Source organism: Salvia miltiorrhiza, chromosome 5 (genome assembly GCF_028751815.1).
Source record: "Salvia miltiorrhiza cultivar Shanhuang (shh) chromosome 5, IMPLAD_Smil_shh, whole genome shotgun sequence".
NCBI classification, from domain to species: Eukaryota; Viridiplantae; Streptophyta; class Magnoliopsida; order Lamiales; family Lamiaceae; genus Salvia; species Salvia miltiorrhiza.
The window spans coordinates 2,153,769-2,167,963 of NC_080391.1; the positions used below are offsets into that span (position 1 = coordinate 2,153,769).

Sequence of the window (14,195 nt, forward strand, 5' to 3'; positions counted from 1 at the left end):
TGTTTTATTTGCAACGCCTCATTTTTTAATTTCATTCATTTCATTTGAAATGTCCCAATTTTGTTTTGAATCACCAACACATAGTAGTAATTTATAAAGTGCATAATATGTTAAAATTACCCTTTTTATTCTTTATTTTACTTGATTTGATCAATATACCATTTTATTTCTATTTTTTTTTAAATAATTCACTTTATACTTAAATTAATTGCACTTTAATATCTGTGATGTTGAGAGAAGTAGTAATTGTTGTAGTGTAGTGTGGGGTAATTTTGTTTTGAAACAACAAATGTAGGTAAAAAGTGACGCTTTCTTTAAAATTATTTAGACATTTTATTTTTGGCGTGGATATCTGTTTTTGAATTTTGATTGTTGCATTTTTTTTTTGGTTACAGCTTTATTTATTTTGGATGGATTTGTTTGATTTTGAAAGAGATAGTGTGACGCAGTGCTCCCATTTATTTGGTTTTGTTGGGGGATGGCTGTTTTCTCTGTGTGTGTGTCAGTGTGTGTTTTCTTTTTTGTTTTGGTTTTGTGTGTATTTACTTACATCTACTCTCTTTTTTAAGCGAAATAAACGGCTATATTACTTCAAATTGGCACGTATAATGCGAATGAAAGTCAGTGTACTATATTTTATGTCTTATTTTGTATTTTATTTTCAATTTTAATTAATTGTTTATGTATATTTTCTTCAATTTCAACTTATATGCTTTAGTTTAATTTTATGATTATTAACTAGGGTTTATTCCATTAATTGAGGGTATATAATTATTTTTTATCATTTAATTTCACTTATATTAGCTAATACTCCCTCCGTCTCGCTCCAAATATCTCATTTCTTTTGTGCACGGAAATTAAGAAATGTGTATAAAGTAGATAAAGTTGATTGGTAGAAATTGTTTAAATATTAATTATAGAGAAAGAGTGTATTTCCAAAAAATGAAATGAGGCATTTGGAGTGGGATAACCCAAAATAGAAAATGAGACATTCGGAGTGGGACGGAGGGAGTAATAGGTTGATAAATTCAAATTCATGGTATATACTTTTTTAAAATTTTAATTTTTTGAAATAAAACTTTAATATAATTCATAGTATCATAATAAATTTTATTTTTTAAAAAATATTTTTAAAATAATAGATATAAGCACGGGATACAGTGACACACATAAAATTGTGGGACACTGGATCTCATCTCATTATTATTATTATTATTAGTTGTATTTATTTTGCATTAATAAATTTCATATATTAGTGAAAAAACTGAAATTATATCCTATTTTAATCTTAAAATTGTTGTATAATAACGCAAATGATTGAAGATGCCCTTATGACATAATCAAAGATTTTATTCTAAAGGACTGTACTGTTAGATAGTACTTTTGATTGTTTGCTACACTTTTAAAGTATATACTACTCCCTTTGTCTCACTGTATCGGAGACTCTTTCTATTTTGGATATCCCACTGTAAGTGAGACATTTCCTTTTCGGGTAAAAACTTTTTCCTTTAAACACCTTTTCACTTTTTCACTTACACACAAAATACATATTTCTTAATTTCTGTGCCCAAATAAAAGGTCTCACTTACAGTGGGACGGAGGGAGTATAAAACAAAAAATCCGACCTTAGTTTTTAACAAATCTGTTCTCGGTGAAAAAAATCCAATACTATCATTCGCTATTTGTTTCACACTACCCTCAAAATAAAATAAAATAAAATAGTAGTAATAAATAAATAAAATTTTGCATCCACTGGGCCATCTCAGAAATCAGAAATGATTGTAAAAGACAACACGCAAGACTCCAAAACTTGGTTCATTTTGAGCACACTAGTTAACAAGTTGATTTTCAAAAATATAAAAATATATAAAAAATAACTACAATATGAAGTAGAATAATTAAAACTTATTTTTATTTTAAATGTTAAATTAAATAAGTCAAAATTTTCTCAATTTAATTAGTGTATGAGTCACAATGCGCATGTTAAGCACCAGTCCTTTAAAATAGGGGGTGTTGGATTGGATGAATACAATTTAATATGGAAACAGTGTTACGTATAAATAAGTAGTGAGAATTGACATTTGTAGCCTAAAGCACATAGTTTATGACTTTCTTGGCCACCCCCTTTAAAGAATGACTTTTCTAGCCAAAATCCCCTTAAAAGACAACTGCGCCCCGAGGTCAACTGTGCACGTTAATAATCAACTGTGTACAATCAATGAAAAATGGCTTAATTATAGTGCTGATCCCCCGCTTCTCAAAATGGTATCAGAGCGGGTTTTTATAGAGGAATTATATAATTTTTAGTTTATTTTATTATTAACCCATGTGGGAGGAGACTCCATTGAAAGTTTATGGATCCGGACGAGTGTCCGAGATGTGTACACTACAGGAACTCTCTCCAGAACCTGGAGATAGAAACTAGTCACTTTTTAAGTGATCTGAGATGGAACAATCGAGTCCTCGTTACCAACATACGACGAGGAGGAGATATCGAGCTAATTCGCGATATTATCGCGAGTATTCAATTCTATCATGAGCACCTCATGAGGATGGCGGCAGCCAGAGCAAGGATTGAACAACGAATGGAGGAGGCCCATCAATCCCACGATTGATGGAACAAAAAGACAAGACAGGAGTAGTCTATCCAGGCTACCAAAAGATCGAGCCAGACTCTTCCGACAACGTCAACTTGCGGGAGATCCAAAAGACGGTGGAATATTATGGCGTCAAGCTATATGATCTACCAATGGAGCTGAGCAGAATATCACTCAAACAAGAGGAAATATTAACCCTCTTGCGTGATATCCAGAGAAGAATGGAGGAAATCGAAAGGCGAAAACCATGTTCCGGAAAAATTCGGAAGCAATGGTCCAACGACCCGACGAATTCCCTTATATTTGATGCAGTACCCAAGGAGTTGCAGCCGGAGGATATAATCCGAATCATGAAAGGCAAATATCATGAATAGCCTTGACAGAATCGGATTAGAAGATCTACAGGAGTTAGCAGAATCTTTTGCTAACCTCAACATGGTTGATCTAAAGATGAACCAAGGAGATGAGGTGCCCAAACCCGAGCACCAAGAAGAAAGTTCGTCAAAAAGGGGTGGGGCTTCAGATGATGCCAGCCACTACCAACGAACCAAAAGACGCAGGCCACAGATGCGGGATACTCCTGTAGGAAAGGCCACACTTGAACCAATCCATCCCTATGGATTGATTCTCAACATCGACGAAGCCAGCTTCAAAGATTGGGAGGATCTGATCGACGAATGGGCTTCATCATTGAATATCGTAGTCACCACAATTGAATACGATAAAAAGGAGTTTGCCAAAATCTTCGAAGCCAGCTTGGCAGGAATGGCAAAACAATACTGGGATAAAATCGACATCTCAGCAAGGGAAGAATTGTTTAATAGCAAAAAACCTTATGACATCATTAAGGAGGCTACTAAACAAATTAAGATCCATTTCTTGGGAATGGGTTTTTTCGAGGGATCCGCAGAGGAGAAGCGCAAGAAATATCATCAGGCACTCTACAATCTAAGATTAATGGTGCTAGAGCCAAAAGCTCTGGATGAATTTCTACGCCTGTATACCCTATATGTTCATATGGGGGTAGTTGATGATCAAACCGCCAAGGACCTCTTTTTCACAAAGTTCCCGAGTCCATGGAGGGAGATGCTCATCAACGAGTACGAGTCACCAGGAGAATATCCACTTGATAGTGCATCAAGAAGGATGTCTTATGTTCACAAGAAGCTGTCCGAATGGTGCCAGAAGGCGGCGGACCTGAGAAATCTCAAGAAATTGAGGAGACTCAACAAGAAAGCTCCATTGATGTGCGACAACATTGATCTTCCAACAGAGATTGGTGCTGAGTTGCTGTATCAAAGGAGGAACCGAAAGAAACATAGGTACCAACCCTATGAAAGAAAGTCCAGAAGGAGTTCTTGGAAGCCAAGGACTATATGGACCAGACAGAAGGCACGCTCTTACAAATCAGGCCAAAGGAGCGGACCATCCAGAAACCGATTCTCAAATCAAAAGAGAATCCCGGCGAGGAAAACTTTCAGGCGTACTCAGGCTAAAGCAAATGAAAGTTTCAAGGATTGCAATTGCTGGACATGCGGTGCAAAGGGGCATATTTCAACCAATTGCCCAGACAACGAGAAAAGGGAGATAAGAAGATTCGAATCCACACCGGATATCGAAGACGCCATCTACCACCAGGATTTGATACCCGTGTATCAATTCGAAAATATATCCTCTGATGAGAGTATATACGAGCAAGAAGAAGTCTTTAGTTCTGAAGATTCGGGGATGACCGATGGATCAACCGGAAACGAGTCAGACTAAAGAAGATCACGAGATCTACCACACCCAGAAGGAGGATCAGAGTGGGTTTACCAGCCATTTCCTGATTCCACAAAAAGAAGTGGTGAAGCAGCTCGTGAAAAAACTCAAGAAGGAAACCGAGGAGGTCCAAACCTACCAAGGGTTTTCCAATGGAAGATTGAATCGAGTTTTAAATAGCTTGATACCATCCAAGAGGAAGCATCATGTCTATTTTGGCGTCACAAGCCAAGAAACGGCACTTCCAATTGAGATCACAAGCAACCAGATGGAAATCCAGCTGGTTTTCCAGGGAAATAGGTTAACTTCAGGGCCTATTACAAGAAGTTTCTCTCAGTCATATGAGAGAAGGACGATCCATGAAACACCAGTTCCAGGCATGAGGGTCAAATTCAAATGCCCCGAAGGATGGAGACAGGTTTCTTCAAGGTTTGATACAACAAGCATGGAAAACAAGTTTCCTTGCAGCATGTTGTATTATCTGGCGAATCCAGGAGACAACCGATACATCGGAACTCTGGAGGTTGGAAGTTTTGAAATACAGACCGAAGGCCAAGCCGGACAAGAAGCAGATGTCCTGATCTTAGGACGAAATTTCCTTGACAAATTTAAACCATGGTCATGGAAATCAGGAGGAATGGAGATCACCATTGGACGCCAAAGAGTGATGATCCAATGACCAGTCCATTCTCGATATACATCTCGGTGGGGATGTTATACGAGAAATACAAAGCAGAATATTTTGCTGCTTATGTGGATTCAGGAGCAGGAATCTGTACAGCAAAACGAGGAGTCTTTCCAGCAGAAGTGGAAGAAGATCTACCTCGAATTGCAGGAAGGGATTTCTCCAAGAAGATTTTACTCTTATCAAAGGGAGTAAAACAGACGGAAATATTGATCGGCGGAGCAGGACAGACACCTTGGTACAAGGTCAAAACTCCACCAATTTATTTCCATGATACCGGAGCAGATATATTATTTGGAAATAATTTTCTGCAAAGCTTCAAGAGGTACATACAGGACAATGAAGCCAGGCGGCTAGTGTTCACAACAATTTGTGACCACAAAATCATTGTGCAAAGGCTCAATGGAGCTTTTCATCGCTCAATGCCAATCAAATTCCGCAGCAAGCGTGGTGATGATGGCAGACTCCGGCGACCCCAAATGAAGGATCAAAGGAGATTCGGAGAAGTTCTACTCAAATGCAGAACTGGGAGATTCCCAAAACTCTCCAAGGAGGAAATTCAAATCCTCAAAGTCTCCCTGATATCACACCAAGATATCAAGGAAGAAGAACAGGTGTCCATTGCCGACGTCAAAAGAAGAATCCAGAAGTGTTACCACGAGGATCCTTTGGCATGGTGGAACAAGAACCAGCTCAGAGCAACCTTGAAAGTTAAAACTGGAAAGGAGCATGAGTTCGTTAGATACAGACCTATCCTGATGAATACTCAAGATCAACAGGATATGAGGGATATAATCAAGGAACACCTTGATTTGAAGCTGATCGAACCAGGAAGGTCGCCTTACAGCAGTCCTGGATTTCTGGTAAGAAATCATGGGGAGATCAAGCGAGGAAAGCCAAGATTGGTCATTAATTATAAAGGGATTAATGACATTCTTGAGTTTGATGGATATTTTATCCCAAGCAGAGAACACCTCATCGACTGCATCAGAAGTGCGAAGGTATTCTCAAAGTTCGATTGCAAATCAGGCTTCTACCAGATTCGCATGGAAGAAGGGAGTAAGAAGTTCACAGCCTTCTCAACTCCACAAGGACATTATGTCTGGAATGTCATGCCAATGGGGCTAGCCAACGCGCCTCAGATATTCCAAAGGAAGATGGATAATCTCTTCAAAGATTATTCTTCGTTTATGTTTGTTTATATTGATGACATCCTTATTGCATCAAAAAACATTCATGAACATGTCAGGCATCTGGAAATCTTTGCGGATGTTTGTCAACAAGAAGGACTAGTGCTGTCAGAAAAGAAGGCAGTTATAGCTACCCAGAAAATGGAGTTTCTGGGGATTGAGATCGATGAATCTGGGATAATTCTACAAGATCATATTGTGGAAAAAGTCCAGGGATTTCCGGAAGATCTCAAAGAAAAGAAGCAGCTCCAAAGCTTCCTCGGAGTTGTTAACTTTGCAGGAATGTTTATCAAAAATCTTGCAGAGTACCGGAAAGTCTTCAGTCCATTACTGAAGAAAGATGTTCCATTCATTTGGAAAGAGGAGCATCGGGAGGGTATGAAGAAGTTGAAAGAGATTTGCAAAAATCTCCCAAAGCTTTCAATACCACAAGATGAGGATGATTTGGTCCTCTATACCGACGCAAGTGATCACTGGTGGGCAGCAGTGCTTACAAAGATCACCCCCTATGGAGAAGAACCTTGCAGATACTGTAGCGGTCTTTTCTCCGACGACGAAGCTGTGCGATGGCACATCAACGAAAAGGAATTCTTTGCAGTGCGAAAGGCGTTTAAAAAATGGCCGCTTTTCTTACTTGCTAAGAAATTTGTTTTGAAAGTAGATAACACTAACGTTAAAGCTTTCTTAACAAAAAAGATTGAATCTAAGCCTGAAAAATCTAGATTGCTTAGATGGCAAGCCGAATGTCAATATTATGATTATGATATTGTCGTTTTGAAATCTGATCAGAATGTTCTTGCAGATTTCCTTACAAGGGATGGAGCTCCCTGAAGTGGAGGCCATCGAGGCAATACAGGGGCAGCTCTTTGCAAGTCTAGAGCTGCTACAACAAGAATGGCAGAAGTGTGTACTACACACTAAACAAGCTGGAAAGATACAAGCGGCTGACGAAGCCCAAGTATCCAACCAAATCGATGACTGCTTCATGAAGATGTTTAATCTTCAGGAAGTACTAAACAAGCCGCTCTTGCGCGTTGTCCGTGAAAATCGGGCTAAAGCAATGCTTTCCGTACAGGGCGGATTACCTGTAGCAGGGGATTCAAGTACCCCTAGCACAAGTCCTGAGAGAATGGCTTCACAGCCGGACGCTCGAGGAAAAGATGTTGTTAAGGGGTCACACCCTGAATCAACATGTCAACCCTCCACCTCTGGGGTAAAAGAGGGAGAGATCAATCTTAGGCCGATGACTGGCCAACTTAAGGTTGATACTAATTTTATTGATATTTCTCCTTCTTGGCAGATTTATCAAAACAGATGGGAGAAACTCATCACGAGAAAGGGCATTAATCCGGGAAATTGCCGGGTTGATGTTGCAGGGAGATACCCTAGGATCTGGACAACTCCAGGAGCTAATCCAGACCACATCAAGGAATGGTATGAGTTTGGGGCTTTGGCCTCAGTTTATACCACTGCTCCAGCCTTCAACGAAATCAAGGGTCTACCCAAGTGGATCCAAAAAACAGTGTTTGAAGCCTGGGAGAACAACGAGTCCCTTAAACGGGGAGACGTTCTGGAACTGTACTTCTTCAGCGCAGCACCAGAACCTGTCGGAAAAGGAGTCTATGAAGCTTTTCATTTTATTAAGCTTCGAAGACCAGATACAGGAGCCTTGAACCGGATCAAAGTTCCTGATTTTCAAGTCCCAATCGCCTCAACATTTACGGAGGATCAAATCTCCACGAGACGAGCATGGGGTCTTTGGGTCTGTCTCACAGAGATGGACAAAATAAAGTCCAGGTTTAAATTCTTTCAGAGTTCAGATCTGGGAACGTTCCTGGTCAACACAATGACAGGAACAACAACTGAGTTTGCCGAAAAATCTTTCGAGAAGAAGAGGCAAACGATATGGGACAACAAGATGGCGGGGAGCAAAGAAACTCGTCGCAAATTCTGCAACATGGCTCATTCGGGCCAGTGGATCGAGAGAATCTGCGATCAATGTTCGTCGCAGAAGGAACCAGAATTCGGCAAAGGTTTCTTCCCGAAACCAGACAGAAGGAGGTTCCGGTCTGATGAACACGACAAGCATCAGACCCCAAAGGGGAGGACCCCTCGGGCACCAAAAAAGTAAGGTGGCCGACAGAGCAGAGTGAATCATGTGATTCACAGCAAGGATCGCACCCACAAAAGAAACGACAAAAGTGGGTGGAATGACAGGAGGACCACTCAGCGCTCCAGGACAAATGTGAGTGGAAAGAAAGCAGCCGGCCCTACCAGCATTATCACAAAGCGATAAAGGAAGGGCCCAGCACATGTGACAACACCAACAAGTGTCGGCAATAATAGCCAACAAAAGAAGGTGGCTGTCAATTTCAAGCAAGCTGGCCACGAAGATAGCATCCGAGGCCAACTACCAAGCAATAATAGAGGGAATCAGACCTCTATAAAACCACAAGTGCTGGAGAGAAGAAGGACATCCGAAAATTCACAGATTTTTCACACAACACTTCCTCTCTCTAGAATATATCTTTTGTAATTTTAAATTTCTGTTTTCAAAGTTTTTCGTATTAGTTTAGTTTTCCTTTTTTATTTTATGTACACAAGAATCGGCTACTATGAGTAGCTGAACAAGTTGTCTCCTCCCTTGGGGGATTATTTTTGAAATAAATTAATTATTATATAAATCCTCTATAAACACTTTGTTTTTGTCCAACTATTCCGGTTTAGTATAAATACTTTCTTTTCATTTTTCAACAAAAATATTTGGAGTCGATACACAGTGAAGGAGGGAAACTGATTCCTGAAGGTGACCATTCGGCAAGTGCCGGAACACAGTGAAGGAAAAGGGTTGCAACCATCACTTGCGAGTGTGTGGTTGGACGAAGGCCGAGGAGGCAAGAAGTCCGTAAAACGCGATAAAAGCTCCTGAAGGTGACCAGTCGACGAAAGGTATACTGTTGATTTATGATTTGAATTATTTAGAAGTTGTACGGAAGCATGTTGGGCCTGATTAAATGTTAAACTGTTAAAATGATGTAATGAGCTCGAATGGTATATCGGCTGGAAACTTTCCTCGTGCCCGATAGATTACTTTGTAATCTGGGTCTGGACTGTGAGACAACGCCACGTACCTTTGAGCAAGACAGTTTAATAAAATTTGGTTTAAATGTGATTTGCATGTATTAATTAAGCCTGATTCTTGACGAAGGGCGGTTTGGTCATTTGATTGGCTTTTGGTTACTAAAGTCTCACTTTAAATCTTGTGGCTATATAAGTCTCTAACTATGTGAGTTTGGCTAAATGTGTCTTTTCCCCAAATAAGTATGTCTTTTGAATTTTAGTTTTCTTTCATGATAATGAATTAACACGATAAGATCAAATACGAGCTACGTGAGAACTTATTATATCCTTATGTATATGTATAATTACAAAAATATCTAGCTTTTGCCCACTTAAAAATTCTAAAAAATTATGAACAAACAAAAAATAATTTATTATATAATTTTCTACTATGTTATGCTCGCCCCCTTGTACTTAGGGCGGGCTCCACCCCTAAATACAAATTAATATGAATTCATTGTGATTTACACAGACACAAACACGATAATAATACGATTCAATTCGCGTTGACATGATACGAAAACGACACGATAAATATCTGATTCGATATTAACCTGAATTATGAGTGAAGAAACAATAAACCTTAACTATAAAATATGAATAGAAATAAAAATATTTAATTATAATGGATTACACTATTCTCATTCTTTTTAGTAAACAAAAATGAATAATTTTCAGAAAAGGAAGAAATAAAAATCAAAAAAGAATATTGTAAATAAAGAAAACTAAAATATGGAATTGACAATAATAATCGTAACCCGACAACAAAATGCAATTCAATTATTAAGATATTTTCTCTTCAATTACTAAATCAGAGTCGATCGATAAAATGATTTTCCGTCCAATCAATAAATCGAGAGTTCGCAATTATTATCCTCTTTTATTTAAAAAAAACATAAAAAAGGCATAACCCCATGTTTATATATATATTGAGTCGCCATCAAAGAGCTAAAAACCCCCCAAATTCTTGTCCGAGTTTTTCACTCTTGAATTTGAGCAGCAAACGCAAACACACACAGAAACAATGCACTCTTTTATGCAGAGAGCTAATGTTTTACTAACGTTCGCCATCACCCTCCTCGCGCTAATGTGCGCCATGGCCTCCGTCTCCGACAACTTCAATTCTCTCTCTCCTCACGCCCAAGTTCAAGTACGCTGCATTTACCTCGCGTTCCTATATATGTTTTTGTGCGTGTTAAATTAACTGTTTTGGTATTTGGTTTTTTTCTGGAATTTTAGGTCGTGAATATCAATTGGTTTCAGAAGAAACCTGCTGGCGATGACGAGGTAATTCAATTTTAGCTCCATCTGTTCCGTAAATGTGATCAGAGGTGCGTGCTGAGCTGTTTTTGCCGGTTATTTTTACAACTTCGATGGATTTTGGATTTGGTTTATGTAACTGTAAATTGTAATCGAATGCATCTTTCGTTATTTGACAGTTATCTATCTCGCTGCTTCTATAGATAATCCAGGATGTATAATTTTGAATAATTGAATTTGCATGATTGATAAGATCATGGTTGAGTATTTTTATGCTTGATTAGGATTTCTCTAATCTCAGCCTTTCGATGGGATATGAATTAAGCAAAATTTAGCTCAAATGATAGAAGTAATCAAGGTCCTTGGAATATCCTAATGTTCTAAGCCATCTAAGTAAATAAATTTTTATCTATCAAGGCTGATCCTCAAAAGTAAACGCCCCCTTGGAAGATAGCTTTTTCGTTTTTTTATTTTAAATGTTTGACCTGGAATTATTTTTAATGCACCTAAGTTCCTGATTATTTTTTCTTTTCTTGTTATGATATGCTCTTGTGCGTGTTTAACATCTCAAGTGTGATGTTATTACAAATTGCATTTCTTAGACATTCTTGTCCTCTTTAAATAAGTATAGTTTACAATCTAATTCACTCGTCTTTCATGAAAATGGGTTGGTTTATGGAGGACACTACTTGGAACAAGATTGCGAGGGAAGTGAAATCTAGTCTTTCTATAGGAGTTTGCTTTCTGAGGAAAATGAGCTACTTTCATTTAGCAAATCCACCTTGGAAAGATACCGGAAAGTGGGGATTTTACCGGGGACCTATAGAGTAGATGCAGTCGTTCAACTCTAATAGGCTCATTTCTTTTGGACACGGAGATTAAGAAACTTACTTTTTAGGAGGAAAGTGGTGTGGTCCACACTAATTAAGTACATTTTCTTTGCTTAAAATAAAAAACGAGCATATTCTAGTGGGACATCCCAGAAAGGAAAACGAGCCTATTAGAGTGGGACGGAGGGAGTATTTTAATAGATCATTGAACTAAAAGAATTTTGATGTGGGTATTCCGTGGGAAGCCCCTTGCATGGTTGCAAAATGATGTCCGCTGTAGCAGATTTCATCCTTGAATAAGTAATCCATCATTAGCTACTAACTCAGGAGTGCTACAATTTCTTATCAGAGTCTTTTTACGTTCTAACCTAGCTAAGCTGCATAAATAGACTAACTGTTATCTAATCTAGGAAATAATGATGAGAATTTTGGGGATTGGATATCCTGCGTATTATTAATATATACTGATTCCGGCTTAATTCCAGATGCAGAACAAGCTTGAAGTTTTCCCCACCTTTCTTCCTACTTAAACCAATATTAGAACTGCTTTTTCTGTTCTGTTGTCTCTCTTATGGATTTCCTCTTTTCCCCTTTTCAATTCTTCTCTCTTGGGGATTTATTTATGCGAAAGAGATATTGACGGAAGTTCATGCATAATTGTCTAATGAGTTTTTTACACTATGCAGGTTAGCTTGTCACTGAATATATCGGCAAATTTAGAGTCATTGTTCACGTGGAACACAAAGCAGGTATGTTAGCACGTATCACACTGTTTAGTCTCTACATTTCTGTAATGTGTTCTGAGTATGCTATGCTCTTGGTGATTTTGTGTTTCTAGAAGAGGTACTTTGAGCTATTTCATCGATGAACTTGTTTGCTTTTCTTCATACTGTCCTCTGATGCTCTGTTGGTATTCATAAATTTTGACTCAGTACCTTGTAGACTTCAAATTGCAAGCATCATCATAAATCTGATCAAATCGGTTTTGACTTGAGTGGGCATGAAAATGGAACATCAGAAAATCAATTCTGTGTTTTGATTGTCCAAAGATGTTTTACTATGGAAATGTAACTAAACTAGAATCTATCAGTGCCTAACTTCGCCACTGTATTTTTAACTTTAACTGGTTGTGAAAAGGTGTTTACTTAGCGCCTCCTTTCTTTCCCCTTTGTTCGAGGTTCCTATACTAAAATAAGTGTCCACTACTTAAATCTTCAACTACTTTGCAGGTGTTTGTATTTCTTGCTGCGGAGTATGGAAACTCAAAAAATGCTTTTAATCAGGTTTGTGGATCCATAAATCCATCTCTACACATATTTCCCAATATTTGCCCATGGTAAATCGTGTATGCCTTTTGGCTGAGTAATTTTTACATAAAATATTTCTGTGTGTTCAATTGCATTATCTCGTATCAGCTGTCATCCAATTCTTGTTGAGTGGATGTACTTATATTACTTCTATAATGATATTTTCTTTTGATGCTTGCAACACTTTTCTCAATGAGTCTATGGTCTAATTTTCCAAAAGATGCGTCTCCATACAAAACTTGTGCAGTTTATCTTTTGTGTATTATGCTATTATATGTTATTTAATATTAAAGCATGAGCCTGATTTAGAATTCTAACGGAACATAACCTATTCAAGCTAGATAATAATCAAATTTTGAGAGGACTCTTGATATCCCTTCCCCCAACCAAAAACAAAATGTGGTTGGTTGTATGTGTGCTCTGCTACGCATACCTGATTATGATGCCTTGTAGAACTAGTGCTTCCTTAGATCGATGGATTCACTTCCTTAAGACCTCAGCTGCGTTTGGTTCCTCTCTTTTTTCTAAATGAAGTTGTATCTGAGTTTTTTTTTCCTCGGCTTATTTGAAGTTCACATGGTTGATCCAAAGACGGGAAGTACTAAGTCATGGGAGTCATTCAGACCCTTAAATCTTTTCAATAACGCAACATGTTACCATTCATGTAGTAAACTGTATCCAGATCAATCTGGTGTCTGGATTTCTCATTCACCATAATCTATGTGACCTAGATTTTAGGACCTATATCGAGTTCCAGATGAAATCTTGTGCTTTATATGTTCCTTTTTCGAAATCTGTCTTGGAGTGCTGTTCTAATAAATTTGAATGTACTACGGCAGATTTCCCTATGGGACGGTATCATACCTTCCAGAGAACACGCAAAGTTTTGGATTCAAGCATCTAACAAATATCGGTTTGTTGATCAAGTGAGTGATTGGTGATTTTCCCGTTGTTTACTACTCTTCGCGATATTTAGAAACTCCTTTTGTTTGTAGGGGAGCAATCTGCGGGGTAAGGAGTTTAACTTAACGTTGCATTGGCATGTGATGCCGAAGACGGGCAAGATGTTTGCTGACAAAATAGTGATGAGCGGCTACCGATTGCCACAAGCATATAGGTAGACAAGTATTGGCTTACTAACTAATAGATGATTATTGCGTCTGTTTTACTTTTGGAAAGAAAAACCATAAAGATATGATGTTGATTTTTGAAGAAAAAAAAATACTACTATGAGTTATGTATGCTATATAACTATACACTGATCACTAACAGACTTCACGTGTTTGGTGTAGTTTGTCATATGTTAGTATATAGAATGTCATTTATCTATTTGTGCTTAGTATATAGAATGTCATTTATCTATTTGTGCATGTATGGTTTTTTATACTCCCTCCGTCCATGAAAAGTGTGGTCTTTTTGTCATTTTGATCTGTTCCCTCCGTCCA

The 14,195-nt window shown here is 38.1% G+C and overlaps 1 protein-coding gene across 1 annotated transcript; it reads left to right on the forward strand.

The window, feature by feature from the left end:
• The first annotated feature begins 10,181 nt into the window (after window positions 1-10,181).
• LOC130985003 (signal peptidase complex subunit 3B-like) lies at window positions 10,182-14,079 on the forward strand. Its single transcript, XM_057907724.1, has 6 exons — window positions 10,182-10,503; window positions 10,593-10,640; window positions 12,130-12,192; window positions 12,673-12,726; window positions 13,590-13,676; window positions 13,746-14,079. Exons 1-6 carry the CDS (start codon window positions 10,378-10,380, stop codon window positions 13,869-13,871), a joined length of 504 nt encoding a protein of 167 aa, XP_057763707.1. The 5' UTR covers window positions 10,182-10,377; the 3' UTR covers window positions 13,872-14,079.
• Window positions 14,080-14,195: the final 116 nt, after the last annotated feature.